At 44.3% G+C, this 21,283-nt stretch overlaps 1 protein-coding gene across 4 annotated transcripts in view; it reads right to left on the bottom strand.

The window, feature by feature from the left end:
- The window catches only part of LOC106570530 (protein PALS2), a 42,060-nt gene that overhangs the window by 7,481 nt on the left and 13,296 nt on the right, over nt 1-21,283 (bottom strand). The window contains exons 2-7 of one of the 4 annotated variants that reach the window (XM_045694908.2): nt 14,880-15,579; nt 10,896-11,014; nt 9,041-9,193; nt 4,485-4,637; nt 4,111-4,338; nt 233-364 (exon numbers count right to left, since the gene is read on the bottom strand). In XM_045694908.2, coding sequence (XP_045550864.1) covers nt 233-364; nt 4,111-4,338; nt 4,485-4,637; nt 9,041-9,193; nt 10,896-11,014; nt 14,880-15,039 — 945 coding nt within the window. In that variant the 5' untranslated portion in view covers nt 15,040-15,579. Of the gene's footprint in view, nt 1-232; nt 365-4,110; nt 4,339-4,484; nt 4,638-9,040; nt 9,194-10,895; nt 11,015-14,879; nt 15,946-21,283 lie in introns of those variants that run through there. The other 3 variants (XM_014142956.3, XM_014142958.3, XM_014142959.3) reach the window with 3 other exon arrangements.

Below are 21,283 nucleotides of genomic sequence, written 5' to 3'. Positions count from 1 at the left end.
TTATTTACTATCTATAGAAACCAATACAAAACCAGTAGACAGTAGTAACATATTTAAAACCAGTAGAGACCAGTACAAACCAGCAGAGTACAGTGAACAACCAGTAGACAACATTAAAAACCAGTAGATAAAAACAGTTTGTTGTTGTTTTTGAGGATGTGGTCTGTAAATGTGTGGATGTATAAAATCTAGTGGAGGAGAACGTCCTCTTGAAACACGTCATCATCACCACCTGCCACCAGTTGGGGTCCTCTCTGTTGACGATCTGAAGGAGGTCCCCCCTCTTGAAGCCAATCCCCGCCTCTCGACAAGGGATCAGATGGTCATTGGCTGGATCGTAGTCAAAGTGTGGTTGCACATACACCTGAAAAAAGGGAGGTATGATGGTAATCAATGGTGCTTCTACAACCAACCTAAAACTATATGAAGTCAATCTGATTCTCTCTATTTACAGCAGCCAGGTAGATAATGTTGGTGTAATGATTTGCGTTTTGAAATGTTAGAGATTAGACTGAAGTTTTGGTTTAAAACAGAATTAAAGGGCAACTGAACGCACAAAAAAATACTTCTCAGGTTGAAAATGGTCAATGTGGCATTGATATTAGTCAGAAACATTTATTCCAGTGCCAAAATGTACTAAAAAGTGTAAGATTATTGGGGTCAGTACATTCCAAAACTGAGTTGTGTGAGATTTGTGTAACTGAGGTAGTCAAGACTTAGCCCACTGGGCACAGACATCAATTCAACGCCTATTCCACAACGCAGAAACAACGTTGATTCAACCAGTGTGTACCAAGTGGGAGCTACATGAGGGTTGGGTTTGGATTACCATCATGCCCACTTGCCCACTAACATGGGATTGTAATAGATAAAGTTGTAAAACAAAACGGCACAGAAGCACACAGTGATTTGAGAAGCTGATTTAGCTAACGTAGCCTGCTGGCTCAATGTGCCTGTTAGCTAGCTTCATTGACAAAAACATAGCTAAATTTCCATCTAGCAAGTGATTTGGGTCACTGATAAACAGTGTGTAACTTGTGCATGATTTACAATAGTTTGACAGTGCTTATCATGAAGTTGTATACATGTTAGCAGAAATCAGCCATGAGCGCAGCCAGCAGCAGCTGACCGAATACTGTCTGCAGTACATATAGACTACTGTTCATGCAAATGTTTTAACTTGAGAAATACGGCACCAAACTAGTTAGATGTAAAACTGCTTGACTAAGACCTCCTCGGCGATATATATAAAGAACATACCACACCCACATCAAACCACACCCACATCAAACCACACCCACATCAAACCACAAGACGCAAATCAGTTTTTTTCTTAATGAGCAGCAGAAAAGCCTTTGTAAAATTAGTGAGTTCAGCCCCCGTTAAGTGCAGGTAGACAGCGCATTCAGAAAGTATTCAGGCCCCTTCCCTTTTTCCACATTTTGTTACGTTACAGCCTTATTCTAAAGCGGATCAAATTATTTTTTTCCTTCATCAATCTACACACAATACCCCATAATGTCAGTGAAAACAGGTATGTAGAATCTTTTACAAATGTACTCAAACTTAAAAAACAGAAATACCTTATTTACATAAGTATTCAGACCCTTTGCTATGAGACTCAAAATTGAGCCCAAGTGCATCCTGTTTCCATTGATCATCCTTGAGATGTTTCTACAACTTGATTGGAATCCACCTGTGGTAAATTCAATTGATGGAACATGATTTGGAAAGGCACACACCAGTCTATATAAGGTCCCACAGTTGACAGTGCATGTCAGAGAAAAAACTAAGCCATGTCGAAGGAATTGTCCATAGAGCTCTGAGACAGGATGGTGTCGAGGCACAGATCTGGGGAAGGGTACCAAAAAATGTTGCACCATTGAAGGTCCCCAAGAACACAGTGGCCTCCATCATTCTTAAATTGAAAAAGTTTGGAACCACCAAGACTCTTCATAGAGCTGGCCGCCCGGTCAAACTGAGCCATTGGGGGAGTAGGGCCTTGGTCAGGGAGGTGACCAAGAACCCGATGGGCACTCTGACAGAGCTCCAGAGTTCCTCTGTGGAGATGGGAGAACCTTCCAGAAGGACAACTATCTCTACAGCACTCCACCAATCAGCCCTTTATGGTAAAGTGGCCAGACGGAAGCCACTCCTCAGTAAAAGGCACATGACAGCCCGCTTGGAGTTTACAAAAGGCACCTAAAGGACTCTCAGACCACGAGAAACAAGATTCTCTGGTCTAATGAAACCAAGATTGAAATCTTTGGCCTGAATGCCAAGTGTCACGTCTGGAGGAAACCTGGCACCATCCCTACGGTGAAGCATGGTGGTGGCAGCATCATGCTGTGGGGATGTTTTTCAGCGGCAGAGACTGGGAGACTAATCAGGATCAATGGAAAGATGAACGGAGCAATGTACAGAGGGATCCTTGATGAAAACCTGCTCCAGAGCACTCAGGACTTCAAGATTGGGGCGAAGGTTCACCTTTCAACAGGACAACGACCCTAAGCACACAGCCAAGACAACGCAGGAGTGGCTTCGGGACGAGTCTCTGAATGTCTTTGTGTGGCCCAGCCAGAGCCCGGACTTGAACCCTATCGAACATCTCTGGAGACCTGAAATAGCTGTGTAACATGATTCCCCATCCAACCTGACAGAGCTTGAGAGGATCTGCAGAGAAGAATGGGAGAAACTTCCCAAATACAGGTGTGCCAAGCTTGTAGCTTCATACCCAAGAAGACTCGAGGCTGTAGGCACTGCCAAAGTTGCTTCAATGAAGTACTGAGTAAAGGGTTTGAATACTTACGTAAATGTGATATTTAAGTTTTTTTAATATATTAATTTTAAAAAAGACCTTTTTTTAAAACAGTTTTTGCTTTGTCATTATGGGGTATTGTAGGCAGATTGATGAGGGGGAAAAACTATTTAATCCATTGTAGAATAAGGCTGTAACGTAACAAAATGCTGAAAAAGTCAAGGGGTCTGAATACTTTCCGAATGCACTGTATACTGTACAGACACTGGAATGTATTGGGGTGAAGGTCATGCTGTTCACACACACACACACACACACACACACACACACACTGGGATATATCTAGTGCAGAACAGATCACAGATGTTCACACCAACAGTGGTATTTGCCAAGAGAGGCACTGTGTCAGCTTACACTGTCAGCCAGACAGAAACAGTGAAACAAGATCCAGACTGGATGTGTGTGTGACATTTGAGATTGTGTGTGAGGTGTACAGTATGGGTGTGTGTCTGTTCACTATGTGTCAGTTGGTGTGTGTGGGTGTGCGTGTGTGCGTGCATGTGTGCGTCTGTGTTAATGTGTGTGTGTGTTTATGTGTGTTTGTGCGTCTGTGTTTATGTGGCCCAGATATCATGTAGAGAGTTATTAACAGGGCTGTCAACCAGGGTTTAGATTCCAGAGCAGAGCATTCTGGGACTGCCCCAAGACTAACATCACCACCAGCCCCTCCCCACCACCACACAACATCTGCAGCAGCAGTCTGGGGGGGGGGGTTACTGAGAGAGAGACAGAGAGAAAGACAGAGAGAGGGAGAAAGAGAGAGAGAGAGAGAGAGAGAGAAAGACAGAGCGAGGGAGACAGAGAGGGAGACAGAGAGAGAGAGACAGAGAGAGAGACAGAGAGAGAGAGAGAGAGAGAGAGAGAGAGACAGAGAGACAGAGAAAGAGAGAGGGAGAAAGACAGAGAGACAGAGAAAGAGAGAGGGAGAAAGAGAGAGAGACAGAGAAAGAGAGAGGGAGAAAGAGAGAGAGACAGAGAGAGAGTGAGCGTGAGAGAGAGAGAGAGAAAGAGAGAGACAGAGCGAGGGAGAAAGAGAGGGAGAAAGAGAGGGAGAAAGAGAGAGAGTGACGGAGAGTGAGAGACAGAGAGAGACAGAGAGACAGACAGAGAGAGACAGAGAGAGAGAGACAGAGAGAGAGAGACAGAGAGAGAGACAGAGAGAGAGAGACAGAGAGAGAGAGACAGAGACAGAGACAGAGAGAGTGAGAGAGGGACCGAGAGAGAGCGAGAGAAAGCATAAATGCTTGAGAGAGGGCACATGTTTGCATCCATGTGTGTGTGTGTTTGTGTACCTGTGGTGGGGCAGGTGCATCTCTATAACTAGGCAGTATCTTCAGAGTGATTCCTCCGCTGCAGTCCTTCAACATCTCCTGCAGCTCAGTGGGGTTGTTACCTACGTCCCGCCCATTCACTTCCTTTATAATGTCACCCACGTGTAGTAGACCCTGCCTGTCAATCATTCCTCCGTGGAGGATCCTAGCGATGACCAGCTCCTCCTTCTCCACTCTGAACGTCACTCCCTGAGAGAGGGAAGGAACGGAAGGTCAATGAAATCATATTACAGAGATGCAGAAACACACACAAACATGCTCACACGCACACGCACAAACAACCTAATATGTGCACATACACACTCCCCCTCTGACTCCCTCTGTCTCCCTCTCACCAGTGGTTCTCCAGCCTTCTTGCGGATGCCGATCATGCGTACAGCGTCGGCCTGCATCAGAGCACTGTTCACCAGCGCCTCATTGGACAGCTCTGCTGGGGGCACGGCCTCATAGCACTTAGATGCTACCATGTCGTGGGCCTCCAGGAGGGACTAAGAGGGGGAGAGAGAGGGATAGATAGAGAGATAGAGAGATAGAGAGATAGAGAATGAGCAGGAGAAGGAGAGGAAGACGGGTAGGAGAAGGAAAGATGGGAGGGAAGAAAAACATGGAGGTTATAAATTGTGTTTGTTGTCTTAATCTCTGGGGAATGTGGGACGCTAGACACACTATTCAACAGCCAGTGAAATAGCAGGGCGGCAAATTCAAAACAACAAAAATCTCAAACATACAACTATTATATCCCATTTTAAAGATACACTTCTCGTTAATCCAACCACATTGTCCGATTTCAAAAAGGCTTTACGGCGAAAGCATAACATTAGATTATGTTAGGACAGCACCGAGACAAGAAAAACCACACAGTCATTTTCCAAGCAAGGAGAGGCGTCACAAAAACCAGAAATACAGCTAAAATGAATCACTAACCTTTGATGATCTTCATCAGATGGCACTCATAGGACTTCATGTTACACAATACATGTATGTTTTGCTCGATAAAGTTCATATTTATATCCAAAAACCCCATTTTACATTGGCGTGTAATGTTCAGAAATGTTTTGCCTCCCAAACCTCCGGTGAATGAGCACATCAATTTACAGAAATACTCATCATAAACGTTGATAAAATATTCAACAGTTATTCAAAGAATTATAGATACACTTCTCCATAATGCAACCGCTGTCAGATTTCAAAAAAGCTTTACGGCGAAAGCAAATTTTGCAATAATCTGAGTACAGCGCTCAGATATCAAAACAAGCCATACAGATACCCGCCAGTCAACAGAAATGACAAAAATTACATTATAAATATTCACTTACCTTTGATGATCTTCATCAGAATGCACTCCCAGGAATCCCAGTTCCAGAATAAATGTTTGTTTTGTTCGATAAAGTTAATCTTTAAGTCCAAATACCTCCATTTTGTTCGCGCGTTTAGTCCAGCAGTCCAAATTCACTAAGCGTGTGAGTTTACTCCAGACGAAAAGTCAAAATAGTTATACTACAGTTTGTAGAAACATGTCAAACGATGTATAGAATCAATCTTTAGGATGTTTTTATCATAAATATTCCATAATATTCCAACACGACGATTCCTTTGTCTTCAAAAAAGAAATGGAACACAGCTAACTCTCATGTGAGTGCGCGCCACTGAGCTCATGTCATTTTCTCACTCATCTACTTCCAGGAGCACTTGTTCTCTCCCGATTCACAGTAGAAGCATGAAACAACATTCTAAAGACTGTTGACATCTAGTGGAAGCCTTAGGAAGTGCAAAATGAACCCTAAGTCACTGTATAGGCAATCACTTGAAAAACTACAAACCTCAGATTTCCACACTTCCTGGTTAGATTCTTCTCAGGGTTTTGCCTGCCATATGAGTTCTGTTATACTCACAGACATCATTCAAACAGTTTTAGAAACTTCAGTGTTTTCTATCCAAATCTACTAATAATATGCATATCCTACCTTCTGAGCCTGAGCAGCAGGCAGTTTACTACGCGCACGGCTTTCATCCGGACGTCAAAATACTGCCCCCTACCCTAGAGAAGTTAAGCTGTAAATTGGAAGTTGTGTTTTACAACATGAACACCAGTCCCTTTCTGACGTAAAAAAAATATTAGGCTCCACCAAAATAAATGTCCCACATACAATTACAGGGATGGAACCATTTATCTTAAACCCCAAACCCTCCCTCACTCCTTCCCAGTTCTCCTCCCTCCTTGGAGAAGCTGGCAGGAGGTGTGTGTGTAAGGGCTGACAGAGGGGAGAAACACAGCCTAGTTTAAAGGGGAGAGAAACAGCCTAGTTTAAAGAGGAGAAACACAGCCTACTTTAAAGGGGAGAGGAACAGCCTAGTTTAAAGAGGAGAAACACAGCCTAGTTTAAAGGGGAGAGGAGAAACACAGCCTAGTTTAAAGAGGAGAAACACAGCCTAGTTTAAAGGGGAGAGGAAAACACAGCCTAGTTTAAAGGGGAGAGGAAAACACAGCCTAGTTTAAAGGGGAGAGGAAAACACAGCCTAGTTTAAAGGGGAGAGGAAAACACAGCCTAGTTTAAAGGGGAGAGGAAAACACAGCCTAGTTTAAAGGGGAGAGGAAAACACAGCCTAGTTTAAAGGGGAGAGGAAAACAGCCTAGTTTAAAGGGGAGAGGAAAACACAGCCTAGTTTAAAGGGGAGAGGAAACACAGCCTAGTTTAAAGGGGAGAGGAAACACAGCCTAGTTTAAAGGGGAGAAACACAGCCTAGTTTAAAGTTGATAAACACAGCCTAGTTTAAAGTTGATAAAAACAGCCTAGTTTAAAGTTGATAAAAACAGCCTAGTTTAAAGTTGATAAAAACAGCCTAGTTTAAAGGGGAGAAACACAGCCTAGTTTAAAGGGGAGAGAAACAGCCTAGTTTAAAGTGGAGAAAAACAGCCTAGTTTAAAGGGGAGAAACACAGCCTAGTTTAAAGGGGAGAAAAACAGCCTAGTTTAAAGTGGAGAAAAACAGCCTAGTTTAAAGGGGAGAAACACAGCCTAGTTTAAAGGGAAGAAAAACAGCCTAGTTTAAAGGGAAGAAAAACAGCCTAGTTTAAAGGGAAGAAAAACAGCCTAGTTTAAAGGGGAGAGAAACAGCCTACCGTAAATTCCGGACTATAAGCCGCAACTTTTTTACCACGCTTTGAACCCCGCGGCTTAAACAATGATGCGGATAATATATGTATTTTTCCCGCAAAAAAACACATTCTGTGACGTGCTCAGTTTTTTGGCGGCATGAAGCTTTCATTAGACCAATGAAATTGCTGAACGGGTTAAGGTCAAACAACTTTTTTGTTTACTGTTTAGATTAAATTGAGCGCTCTCAAACTTCCCATCATTCTGATTACGGTAGTCATTTTGTCACCCTCATCATGGCAAAGACACTGAGAAATGCATATGATGCAGCTTTCAAGTTGAAGGAGATTGATCTGGCTGTTGGAAAAGGAAATAGAGCTGCTGCACGGGAGCTTGGTCTTAATGAGTCGATGATAAGACGTTGGAAACAGCAGCGTGAGGAATTGACTCAGTGCAAAAAGACAACTAAAGCTTACTACAATTTTTTTATTTTTGTTACAAGCCGTGTTTCGTTAAAGCCTATTTATTTTTGTTACAAGCCGTGTTTCGTTAAAGCCTGTGTAAAGTTAATTTCTTTCAATGTACCGGTAGGCACTTGCGGCTTATAGACATGTGCGGCTTATTTATGTTAAAAAAAAAAAAAAAAATTACATTCAGTGGGTGCGGCTTACATTCAGGTGCGCTTAATAGTCCGGAAATTATGGTAGTTTAAAGTGGAGAAAAACAGCCTAGTTTAAAAGGGGAGAAACACAGCCTAGTTTAAAGGGAAGAAAAACAGCCTAGTTTAAAGGGGAGAAAAACAGCCTAGTTTAAAGGGGAGAAACACAGCCTAGTTTAAAGGGGAGAAACACAGCCTAGTTTAAAGGGAAGAAAAACAGCCTAGTTTAAAGGGGAGAAAAACAGCCTAGTTTAAAGGGGAGAAACACAGCCTAGTTTAAAGGGGAGAAACACAGCCTAGTTTAAAGGGGAGAAAAACAGCCTAGTTTAAAGGGGAGAAAAACAGCCTAGTTTAAAGGGAAGAATAATCAACTTTTTTCCCACCTCCTGCAAATGAAGGGAGAGAGATGTAATATATGGAAGGCATGTGTTGTTAAGTGAGGGCTGAGTAAGAGAACAGAACATAACTCCATACATAGCCTACACCGTAAAACTGTCATACACAATCACACTCTCTCTCTCTGTCTCTGTCTCTCACTCTTCTCTCACTGTCTGTCTTGTCTCTCTTACTCTGTCTGTGTCTGTCTCTCTCTCTCTCATATCAAGGTCTTATCTCTGAGCTGACAGCATGCATGCTTCTGATTGGTGCAGAGATATTCCATTCTCAAATATATAAATCCTATTGGTTCACACTCTGAAAATCCCTCTAAGTCCTCTGATAGAATACTGACCTCTATCCATTGACCTAAGGGAGGGGTTTGATCCTAAACCATCTCCCCTTTCATAACAAGAGCTGAGATGCAAGTACATGTACAGTATAGAACTGTTGCTGTACCAATATAGAACCATAAACATTGAATAACACCATAACATTTTCTGCTCATCTTTTGCCCAATCCAAAATTGTCCCCATATGAGAACCCTTTGAAGAACCCTTTTGGTTCCAGGTAGAACCCTATTGGGTTCAAGGTAAAACCCTTTCCCCCAAAAAGCTCTCCTATGGGGACAGTTGAATAACCTTTTTGAAACCCTTTTTTCTAAGAGTGTAGCCAATGCTTTCAGATTCACAAGAAGAACCAATAAATAAAGGCTAGCATTAGCATCAAATACAACCTTAAACTTTAGTGACTGGGTTCCTCACCTGGAAGTGGGGCTCCTGGAGGATTCGGGAGAGTTCCGCTGCACTGTCGTCGCGGACGCTGAGGGCGGTGATGTCACCCAGGATGTCTGTGACCAGCTCCATGTTGTTGTCCTGCACCGCCTCCAGCCTCACGTCCTCCAATCGCTCGTGGGCCTGTGGGGGTCAGAGGTTAAAGGTACACTATAGAGTATATCAGCTGTAGCAGTGACTAACCCACCCATGTGAATATATCAGCTGTAGCAGTGACTAACCCACCCATGTGAATATATCAGCTGTAGCAGTGACTAACCCACCCATGTGAATATATCAGCTGTAGCAGTGACTAACCCACCCATGTGAATATATCAGCTGTAGCAGTGACTAACCCACCCATGTGAATATATCAGCTGTAGCAGTGACTAACCCACCCATGTGAATATATCAGCTGTAGCAGTGACTAACCCACCCATGTGAATATATCAGCTGTAGCAGTGACTAACCCACCCATGTGAATATATCAGCTGTAGCAGTGACTAACCCACCCATGTGAATATATCAGATCAGTGTTGTGTACATGGGTTACAGCCCGTGTCAATCTCAACCCACAGAGGGGTGAGTCTGGGGGTCTTCACTCCTCCCTTCTACTTGATTTATGAATTAGGACCACTAATTAAGGAAAAAACTCAAATCTGCAGACACTAGGCCTTCCATGGAATGAGTTTGACCCCCCTAGCTTAGAGTGAGCGTTTGTGTGTGTGTGTGTGTGTGTGTGTGTGTGTGTGTGTGTGTGTGTGTGTGTGTGTGTGTGTGTGTGTGTGTGTGTGTGTGACTTGTGTCATTGTGATCATCAGGGCAACCATCAGGGTTGTGTTACGTATTAGCATGGTGATACCTTAGCGAGGAGCTGCCTGCCAGCGTGTGGTCTGCCAGCCTGTAACCTGCCAGCGTGTGGTCTGCCAGCCTGTAACCTGCCAGCGTGTGGTCTGCCAGCCTGTAACCTGCCAGCGTGTGGTCTGCCAGCCTGTAACCTGCCAGCGTGTGGTCTGCCAGCCTGTAACCTGCCAGCCTGTAACCTGCCAGCCTGTAACCTGCCAGCCTGTAACCTGCCAGCCTGTAACCTGCCAGCCTGTAACCTGCCAGCGTGTGGTCTGGCAGCCTGTGGTCTGGCAGCCTGTAACCTTCTAGCCTGTAACCTGCCAGCGTGTGGTCTGCCAGCCTGTAACCTGCCATCCTGTAACTTGCCAGCCTGTAACCTGCCAACCTGTAACCTGCCAGCGTGTGGTCTGCCAGCGTGTGGTCTGCCAGCCTGTAACCTGCCAGCGTGTGGTCTGCCAGCCTGTAACCTGCCAGCCTGTAACCTGCCAGCGTGTGGTCTGCCAGCCTGTAACCTGCCAGCCTGTAACCTGCCAGCATGTAACCTACCAACGTGTGGTCTGCCAGCCTGTAACCTACCAACGTGTGGTCTGCCAGCCTGTAACCTGCCAACGTGTGGTCTGCCAGCCTGTAACCTACCAACGTGTGGTCTGCCAGCCTGTAACCTACCAACGTGTGGTCTGCCAGCCTGTAACCTGCCAACGTGTGGTTTGCCAGCCTGTAACCTACCAATGTGTGGTTTGCCCGCCTGTAACCTGCCAGCCTGTGACCTGCCAGCCTGTGACCTGCCAGCCTGTGACCTGCCAACTTGTGACCTGCCAGCTTGTGACCTGCCAGCTTGTAACCTGCCAGCTTGTAACCTGCCAGCCTGTAGCCTGCCAGCCTGTGGCCTGCCAGCCTGTGGCCTGCCAGCTTGTGGCCTGCCAGCTTGTGGCCTGCCAGCCTGTGGCCTGTCAGTGTGTGAGTCACTCTCAGTGTGTTCTCCCCTATGTGTGTCTGCTACCTTGATGAGTGACCGTACAATGGGACTCTCCATGATGCCTCTGAGGAAGATGAGGTCGATGTCTTTGGCCCCCGTGGAGGTAGGCAGCTCCCCCAGGTTGTCCAACACCTGCTGCATCGCTGTGGGGGGAGAGGAGAGGGAGGGAGGAGAGAGGGTGAGGGATAGGGGAGAGGGGGAAGTGGGGAGAGAGGGAGAGAGATGGGTAGAGAAAGGGAAGGGAGGAGAGAGGGGGAGGGATGAGGTTAGAGAGGGGAAGGGGGGAGAGAGGGGGAGGGACTGAGTAAGTCACACACATACAGTAGATGCAAGACACACACGCAACAAAAGTTAGTTGAAAAAAATAAATAGAGCAAGTGAAAGCGTAGGCCTTAGTGACACCTGCCCCGTCTGTACCCTCTCATACTGCCTTAGTGACACCTGCCCCGTCTGTACCCTCTCATTCTGCCTTAGTGACACCTGCCCCGTCTGTACCCTCTCATACTGCCTTAGTGACACCTGCCCCGTCTGTACCCTCTCATTCTGCCTTAGTGACACCTGCCCCGTCTGTACCCTCTCATTCTGCCTTAGTGACACCTGCCCCGTCTGTACCCTCTCATACTGCCTTAGTGACACCTGCCCCGTCTGTACCCTCTCATACTGCCTTAGTGACACCTGCCCCGTCTGTACCCTCTCATACTGCCTTAGTGACACCTGCCCCGTCTGTACCCTCTCATTCTGCTTTAGCACAGTCCAGCCAAAACACACAACCACATTCAAATTCTACTTAGAATTCTCATGCCAATAGAATACAGTAGAAGTCTGTGCAACCTGCGGCCATGACTGTAGTTCATTCACTCCCTCTCAATGTAGTTCAATAGACCAGTCCTTTTCACTGCAGTTGATAGGTCACAGCAATAAAAAACTGTCCAATTCAAATCCAAACTGTAATCCAGTCAGTCAAAAGACAACGTCAAAAACTAGACAAGCCTGCAAATCAGTTCTTCTGTAGTTTTTTTTTGGTAGTTAGGTTTTGGAGTTGAAGCTTGTCCATCAGCCCGGGAAATGTTCCTCAAAGGAAAACAACTTCCATCCAGAAGTCCACTAGACAGAAAATAGTGGTTATATCGTCTTTCCAATTATCTCAATGAATTCCATTTCAGTCTGGTCCTGAGATGAAGACTTCTCTGACCATGTGTGTGTCCTCTCTTGTCCTGACAAGGAGAGAGGTGTGGACTATCCAGGTATCAGAGAGCTAAGACGTTAAACCTAGGGTCTCAAAGCACCGGTAAGCCCCTGTAATACACTTACAGCACTGTGGAGGTGTGTGTGTATGTGTGTGCGCGTTTGTGTGCATGCATTTGTGTGTGTGTGTGTGTGTGTGTTTGTGTGCCTGAGATTAAATATGTAAAGCCATGAAGACAATGAAGTCCTCTGCAAGAATCTAGTTCTCTTCACAGTTTCTCCTCCACTCTCTCCTTCTGCTGGTCTCTCTCTGGTTTCCCACGATACGGTCCTGTAGTAGAATGAATCAAGGCCCAAGGAGGTGTGATATATGGCCAATATACCACGGCTAAGGGCTGTTCTTAAGCACGACGCAACGCGGAGTGCCTGGACACAGCCCTTAGCTGAGTCCTAACTGTACACTATCATTCAAAAGTTTGGGGTCACTTAGAAATGTCCTTGTTTTCCATGAAAACATACATGAAATGAGTTGCAAAATGAATAAGAAATATAGTCAAGACATTGACAAGGTTATGAATAATGATTTTTAATTGAAATAATAATTGTATCCTTCAAACGTTGCTTTTGTCAAAGGATCCTCCATTTGCAGCTTTTACAGCCTTGCAGATCTTTGGCATTCTAGTTGTCAATTTGTTGAGGTAATCTGAAGAGATTTCACCCCATGCTTCCTGAAGCACCTCACACAAGTTGGATTGGTTTGATGGGCACTTCTTACATACCATACGGTCAAGCTGCTCCCACAACAGCTCAATAGGGTTGAGATCCGGTGACTATGCTGGCCCCTCCATTAGACAGAATACCAGCTGACTGCTTCTTACCTAAATAGTTCTTGCATAGTTTGGAGCTGTGCTTTGGGTCATTGTCCTGTTATAGGAAGAAATTGGCTCCAATTAAGCATGGCGCTGCAAAATGGAGTAATAGCCTTCCTTCTTAAAGATCCCTTTTACCCTGTACAAATCTCCCACTTTACCAGCACCAAAGCACCCCCAGACCATCACATTGCCTCCACCATGCTTGACAGATGGCGTCAAGCACTCCTCCAGTATCTTTTCATTTTTTCTGCGTCTCACGAATGTTCTTAGTGATCCGAACACCTCAAACTTAGATTAATCTGTCCATAACACTTTTTCCAATCTTCCTCTGTCCAGTGACTGTGTTCTTTTGCCCATCTTAATATTTTATTTTTATTGGCCAGTCTGAGATGCGGCTTTTTCTTTGCAACTCTGCCTAGAAGGCCAGCATCCCGGAGTCGCCTCTTCACTGTTGGCGTTGAGACTGGTGTGTTGAGGGTACTATTTAATGAAGCTGCCAGTTGAGGACTTGTGAGGCGTCTGTTTCTCAAAATAGACGCTCTAATGTACTTGTCCTCTTGCTCAGTTGTGCACCGGGGCCTCCCACTCCTCTTTCTAGTCTGGTTAGAGCCAGTTTGCGCTGTTCTGTGAAGGGAGTAGTACACAGTGTTGTACGAGATCTTCAGTTTCTTGGCAATTTCTCACATGGAATAGACTTCCTTTCTCAGAACAAGAATAGACTAACGAGTTTCAGAAGAAAGTTATTTGTTTCTGGCCATTTTGATCCTGTAATCGAACCCACAAATGCTGATGCTCTAGATACTCAACTAGTTTAAAGAAGGACAGTTTTATTGCTTCTTTAATCAGGACGACAGTTTTCAGCTGTGCTAACATAATCGCAAAAGGGTTTTTCTAATGATCAATTAGCCTTTTAAAATGATTAACTTGGATTAGCTAACACAACGTGCCATTGGAACACAGGAGTGATGGTTGCTGATAATGGGTCTCTGTACGCCCATGTAGATATTCCATTAAAAAAATCTGCTGTTTCCAGCTACAATAGTCATGTACAACATTAGCAATGTCTACACTGTATTTCCGATCAATTTGATGTTATTTTAATGGACAAAAAAATTGCTTTTCTTTCAAAAACAAGGACATTTCTAAGTGACCCCAAACTTTTGAACGGTAGTGTACATTTGCAAAAATGTCTAAAAACCTGTTTTTCGCTCTGTCATTATGGGGTATTGTGTGTAGATTGATGAGGGGGAAAAAATATTAGAACAAGGCTGTAACGTAACAAAAAGTGGAAAAAGTCAAGGGGTCTAAATACTTTCCAAATGCACTGTATGTATAATAATATAGTAATATCCAGGCTTTATATAAATGGATCTCTGCCTGAATCTCATTGTAATTCATGGGGAGTATAGAAATATCTCTGTCACTCACAGACCTGAACCATGGCATGATCTGAAGAGGTATTATTAGAACACACGCATACACGCGCATACACGCGCATCATTTTTCATTGCATCATGCATATGCAGGCAACCACATATATCACCCCTCACAGCTAAACTATATATATCTGGCAACCACAAATATCACCCCTCACAGCTAAACTATATCTATCTGGCAACCACATATATCACCCCTCACAGCTAAACTATATCTATCACCCCTCACAGCTAAACTATATCTATCTGGCAACCACAAATATCACCCCTCACAGCTAAACTATATCTATCTGGCAACCACATATATCACCCCTCACAGCTAAACTATATTTATCTGGCAACCACATATCACCCCTCACAGCTAAACTATATCTATCTGGCAACCACATCTATCACCCCTCACAGCTAAACTATATCTATCTGGCAACCACATATATCACCCCTCACAGCTAAACTATATCTATCTGGTAACAACATTTTTCCACAGTATCAATATCTGCAACTGAGAATCTCACCTCCGGATGTGTCGGCTCCCTCTGTGGGCTCAGCAGCCACCCCCTCCCTGGCCGACCCATCTCCTGTCTCGCCTTGCTCTCCCGTCCCGGCTGCATCCGGAGGGGACTCCACCGCTACCTCCACCCCGTTGGGACAGGCGTCCTCCATAGCCAGGACCATGAACGCTCTTCGACCGCAGCTATGCTAACCTAACCACAAGTCAACCACCACCACCACTAAGTGATAGCTGGTCTAAAACTGGCTCCTCTGCCCTTAACCTTCAGTCTACTACACAATGACCAACAGTCTCTACCCTTCAGTCTACTACACAATGATCAACAGTCTCTACCCTTCAGTCTACTACACGATGATCAACAGTCTCTACCCTTCAGTCTACTACACAATGATCAACAGTCTCTACCCTTCAGTCTACTATACAATGATCAACAGTCTCTACCCTTCAGTCTACTACACAATGATCAACAGTCTCTACCCTTCAGTCAACTACACAATGATCAACAGTCTCTACCCTTCAGTCTACTACACAATGATCAACAGTCTCTACCCTTCAGTCTACTACACAATGATCAACAGTCTCTACCCTTCAGTCAACTACACAATGATCAACAGTCTCTACCCTTCAGTCTACTACACAATGATCAACAGTCTCTACCCTTCAGTCAACTACACAATGATCAACAGTCTCTACCCTTCAGTCTACTACACGATGAAAGACCCTCAAAGAGAAGGAAGGGATGGAGAGAAGGAAGGGATGGAGATAAAGAAAGATGCAGAGGAGATTAAGGACAGAGAAAGAGAGAAAGACTGAGAGAAACAATAGAAAAGCAATTTAACAGAGATAGGAGATGAAAGACAGAGATAGGAGATGAAAGACAGAGATAGGAGATGAAAGACAGAGATAGGAGATGAAAGACAGAGATAGGAGATGAAAGAAATAGAACTAGAAGGAAATAAAAGGGAGAGAGACACTAAGGACAGAGAGAGATCGAGAGAGATGGAGACAGATAGCTTGCTCACACAGATGTGGACACAGATTCAGTCGTTCTCAATCCCCTCCCTCAACACTCCCTTTAATACCTCACCCCCACCACACACACACACACACACACACACACACACACACACACACACACACACACACCCTCCTAGCCCCTCCTTACACCAAATCCCCAAATCCTCTCCTGCTGTTGAGCGTTTGTTTGAGTTCACATGCAATCATTAACATTTTTCTGGACTCTTTCGGTTGCCCTTCGAAACTCCTCTCCCTTTCTACAGGCGACTGATACAAACTGATCTTAGATCTGTGTCTAGGGGACATGTTCATTCCATCTACATTCTACATTCTACACAATTAGGTGGTACTCCTGTGAGCCCCTCCCCTTCGCTCTCAATGCCCCTCCCCCTCTCACACAGCTGTAGATTAAGAGGATATGATCTGCAGTCCCTAATCCACTCCGCCCCCCCCCCTCCTTCACCACCCATATCCCTCCCTCCCTCTTCCCAGTAAGCCCCACCCCATCCCTATTCCCAGTCAGCCCCAACCCCATCCACAGCAAATCTGAGCAGGATTTTAATCCTACTGCAAAAACACAGGATTACAGAATCTACTCTGGATTCTCTCTCTACCTCTCTCTCTCAGTTCTCAAAGTGCGGTACTCTCTATCACTGCGGTAAATCTCCAAAAGACATGGTATCTGATATATGCACTCAATAATTTTTTTTATATTATTAAGAATTAATAACTAATTCTTATTTACAATGAAGGCCTACCAAGAGAAACAGAGATGTGTTAACATTAGAAAGTGTGCTCACAAATAGCGTTATACCAATGTTATATCAGCATTATATTAGCAATATACAGGTTTTTGCACTGCCATAGAGTGTACCAGTGTTAATAGCAGATACAGGAGATCTCTTCCTCTACCTGTAATCATGGTTGTGACTGGGTTGTCAGGGTGGAACTGTAGAGACAAGGCTACAGTCAGATAGTGGTAGTAGCCAGGGGCAACACAAGGCTACAGTCAGATAGTGGTAGTAGCCAGGGGCAACACAAGGCTACAGTCAGATAGTGGTAGTAGCCAGGGGCAACACAGGGCTACAGTCAGATAGTGGTAGTAGCCAGGGGCAACACAGGGCTACAGTCAGATAGTGGTAGTAGCCAGGGGCAACACAGGGCTACAGTCAGATAGTGGTAGTAGCCAGGGGCAACACAGGGCTACAGTCAGATAGTGGTAGTAGCCAGGGGCAACACAAGGCTACAGTCAGATAGTGGTAGTAGCCAGGGGCAACACAAGGCTACAGTCAGATAGTGGTAGTAGCCAGGGGCAACACAAGGCTAAAGTCAGATAGTGGTAGTAGCCAGGGGCAACACAAGGCTAAAGTCAGATAGTGGTAGTAGCCAGGGGCAACACAAGGCTACAGTCAGATAGTGGTAGTAGCCAGGGGCAACACAAGGCTAAAGTCAGATAGTGGCACATTCAGTACATTACACCCACACAAACGCTTGTTTATATACAAAGAGACATCCTCTATAGTTATCGCTCTCACACACACACAAACACACAGATGCTTTTAAACATGGAAAGTGCATTCAAATAAACATGCATTTAAGACACACCCACACATTCCCATAGCCTAAACACAAACACATATAATGACACCTGTAGGATAAAGATGAGGACAGGTGGTGATCTTACCTGTGTCTGACGGTTAACCCCAACCCTCCCTGTCCTTCTACAATCTACTCATCAGAGAGAGAGAGCGAGAGAGGGCTGGGAGGTATACCATATTTTACAATATACCAGTATTGATGCAAGGTCCAGTTTGGGTTTGTATTTTACTTTACCTAGCCCCACCCCTGTCACTCAAGGAGCACATTTGTTATTCCTCGAGCATGAGACACTTCTGTTCAATCTGCATGGTCAATGCAGCACATGAAACAATGTTGATGACAACGATGCTGTTTTCACTTTGCTTGTTAATATAAATCCACTAGCGTTTGTCTTTTCTTAGTAAGTTGGGCATAAATCTTGTTAGCCGCTAATCGCTAATGCTAATCGCTAGCTAGCTAATAAATGTACTAGCAAACTTAACCTGTTTAGGATAGGGGGCAGTATTTTCACGGCCGGATAAAAAACGTACCCGATTTAATCTGGTTATTACTCCTGCCCAGAAACTAGAATATGCATATAATTGTTTGATTTGGATAGAAAACACCCTAAAGTTTCTAAAACTGTTTAAATGGTGTCTGTGAGTATAGCAGAACTCATATGGCAGGCCAAAACCTGAGAAGATTCCATACAGGAAGTGCCCTTTCTGACCATTTCTTGTCCTTCTATAGCCTCTTTATGGAAAATAGAGGATCTCTGCTGTAACGTGACATTTTCTAAGGCTCCCATAGGCTCTCAGAAGGCGCCAGAACGGGGAATGATGACTCTGCAGTCCCTGGGCGAAAAACAGTAGGGGATTTGGAAAGTGGTCGATCTGAGAACAATGACACGGGCGCACGCGTGCATGTGAAGACACCATTTTCTTCTTTCAGTGTTTGAACGGATACAACGTCTCCCAGTCTGAATATTATCGCTATTTTACGAGAAAAATCGCATAAAAATTGATTTTAAACAGCATTTGACATGCTTCGAAGTACGGTAATGGAATATTTTGAATTTTTTTGTCACGATACGCGCCGGCGCGTCACCCTTCGGATAGTGTCTTGAACGCAATAACAAAATGCCGCTATTTGGATATAACTATGGATTATTTGGAACCAAAACAACATTGGGTGTTGAAGTAGAAGTCCTGGGAGTGCATTCTGACGAAGAACAGCAAAGGTAATCCAATTTTTCTTATAGTAAATCTGAGTTTGGTGAGTGCCAAACTTGGTGGGTGTCAAAATAGCTAGCCATGATGGCCGGGCTATCTACTCAGAATATTGCAAAATGTGCTTTCACCGAAAAGCAATTTTAAAATCGGACACCGCGATTGCATAAAGGAGTTCTGTATCTATAATTCTTAAAATAATTGTTATGTTTTTTGTGAACGTTTATCGTGAGTAATTTAGTAAATTCACCGGAAGTTTTCGGTGGGTATGCTAGTTCTGAACGTCACATGCTAATGTAAAAAGCTTTTTTTTTATATAAATATGAACTTGATTGAACAAAACATGCATGTATTGTATAACATAATGTCCTAGGAGTGTCATCTGATGAAGATCATCAAAGGTTAGTGCTGCATTTAGCTGTGGTTTGGGTTTTTGTGACATTATATGCTAGCTTGAAAAATGGGTGTCTGATTATTTCTGGCTGGGTACTCTCCTGACATAATCTAATGTTTTGCTTTCGTTGTAAAGCCTTTTTGAAATCGGACAATGTGGTTAGATAAAGGAGAGTCTTGTCTTTAAAATGGTGTAAAATAGTCATATGTTTGAAAAATTGAAGTTTTGGGATTTTTGAGGAGTTTGTAATTCGCGCCACGCTCTATCATTGGATATTGGCGAGGCGTTCCGCTAGCGGAACATCTAGATGTAAGAGGATAACTAGCTATACAGCCTGATAATACCAGTGATGGTGTAGGCCTACAGTACCAGTCAAAAGTTTGGACACCCCTACTCATTCAAGGTTTTTCTACATTGTAGAATAATAGTGAAGACATCAAACCTATGAAATAACACATATGGAATCATGTAGTAACCCAAAAAATGTTAAACAAATCAAAATCTATTTTATATTTGAGATTCTTCAAAGTAGCCACCCTTTGCCTTGATGACAGCTTTGCACACTCTTGGCATTCTCTAAACCAGCTTCATGAGGTCGTCACCTGGAATGCATTTCAATTAACAGGTGTGCCTTGTTAAAAGATAACTTGTTGAATTTCTTTCCTTTCTTAATGCGTTTGAGCAAAAAAAATGTAAAAATAAAGACAAACCCTTGAATGTGTAGGTGTGTCCAAACTTTTGACTGGTACTGTACATCTGCATGTTTTTTGTGCAACAGTATATTCTAAATCAAAGAGAAATACATTAAGCAGGAATATGTTAGATACATGAAGTAGATAAGAGAAAACATTCAATGTAGCCAAAGATTTATAGGGTCCCCTAGGAAACACTGTCACAATATCTCCTCCCTGGCATTTTCATTTGTTGTCACGTCAAACACTGTATTCACTATTATATTCTGAGTGCAGGAAAGCACCCTAGGGTCACACACTACCCATAAAGCACCCTAGGGTCACACACTACCCATAAAGCACCCTAGGGTCACACACTACCCATAAAGCACCCTAGGGTCACACACTACCCATAAAGCACCCTAGGCTCACACACTACCCATAAAGCACCCTAGGCTCACACACTACCCATAAAGCACCCTAGGCTCACACACTACCCATAAAGCACCCTAGGGTCACACACTACCCATAAAGCACCCTAGGCTCACACACTACCCATAAAGCACCCTAGGGTCACACACTACCCATAAAGCACCCTAGGGTCACACACTACCCATAAAGCACCCTAGGGTCACACACTACCCATAAAGCACCCTAGGGTCACACACTACCCATAAAGCACCCTAGGGTCACACACTACCCATAAAGCACCCTAGGGTCACACACTACCCATAAAGCACCCTAGGGTCACACACTACCCATAAAGCACCCTAGGGTCACACACTACCCATAAAGCACCCTAGGGTCACACACTACCCATAAAGCACCCTAGGGTCACACACTACCCATAAAGCACCCTAGGGTCACACACTACCCATAAAGCACCCTAGGGTCACACACTACCCATAAAGCACCCTAGGGTCACACACTATCCATAAAGCACCCTAGGGTCACACACTACCCATAAAGCACCCTAGGGTCACACACTACCCATAAAGCACCCTAGGGTCACACACTACCCATAAAGCACCCTAGGGTCACACACTACCCATAAAGCACCCTAGGGTCACACACTACCCATAAAGCACCCTAGGGTCACACACTACCCATAAAGCACCCTAGGCTCACACACTACCCATAAAGCAAATGTTGACCTTTTATTATTTAAAAACATAAAATACCGTCATTTTTCCCTAAATACTGTGATATGATATTTTTGCCAATTCCCCCAGCCCTAGACCAGGGGTTTACACAATCTGTATCTGACACAGTCTTGCTCCCGCTCTCTATTCGCTCTCTCTCTATTCGCTCTCTCTCTATTCGCTCTCTCTCTATTCGCTCTCTCTCTATTCGCTCTCTCTCTATTCGCTCTCTCTCTATTCGCTCTCTCTCTATTCGCTCTCTCTCTTTCTCTGGAGGGTCATCTCATTCTTGTCCAGAGGAGACCAGACAAGGACAAAGATCCCAGGTACTGATGGGGTCCATCGTTCCTTCAGCATGACTCTGATGGCCATTGTGT

The sequence above is a fragment of the Salmo salar genome, chromosome 14, assembly GCF_965601325.2.
Source record: "Salmo salar chromosome 14, fSalSal1, whole genome shotgun sequence".
Lineage (NCBI taxonomy): Eukaryota > Metazoa > Chordata > Actinopteri > Salmoniformes > Salmonidae > Salmo > Salmo salar.
Note: the sequence above shows the minus strand (reverse complement) of the source record. Positions and strands in the feature narration are given on the sequence as shown.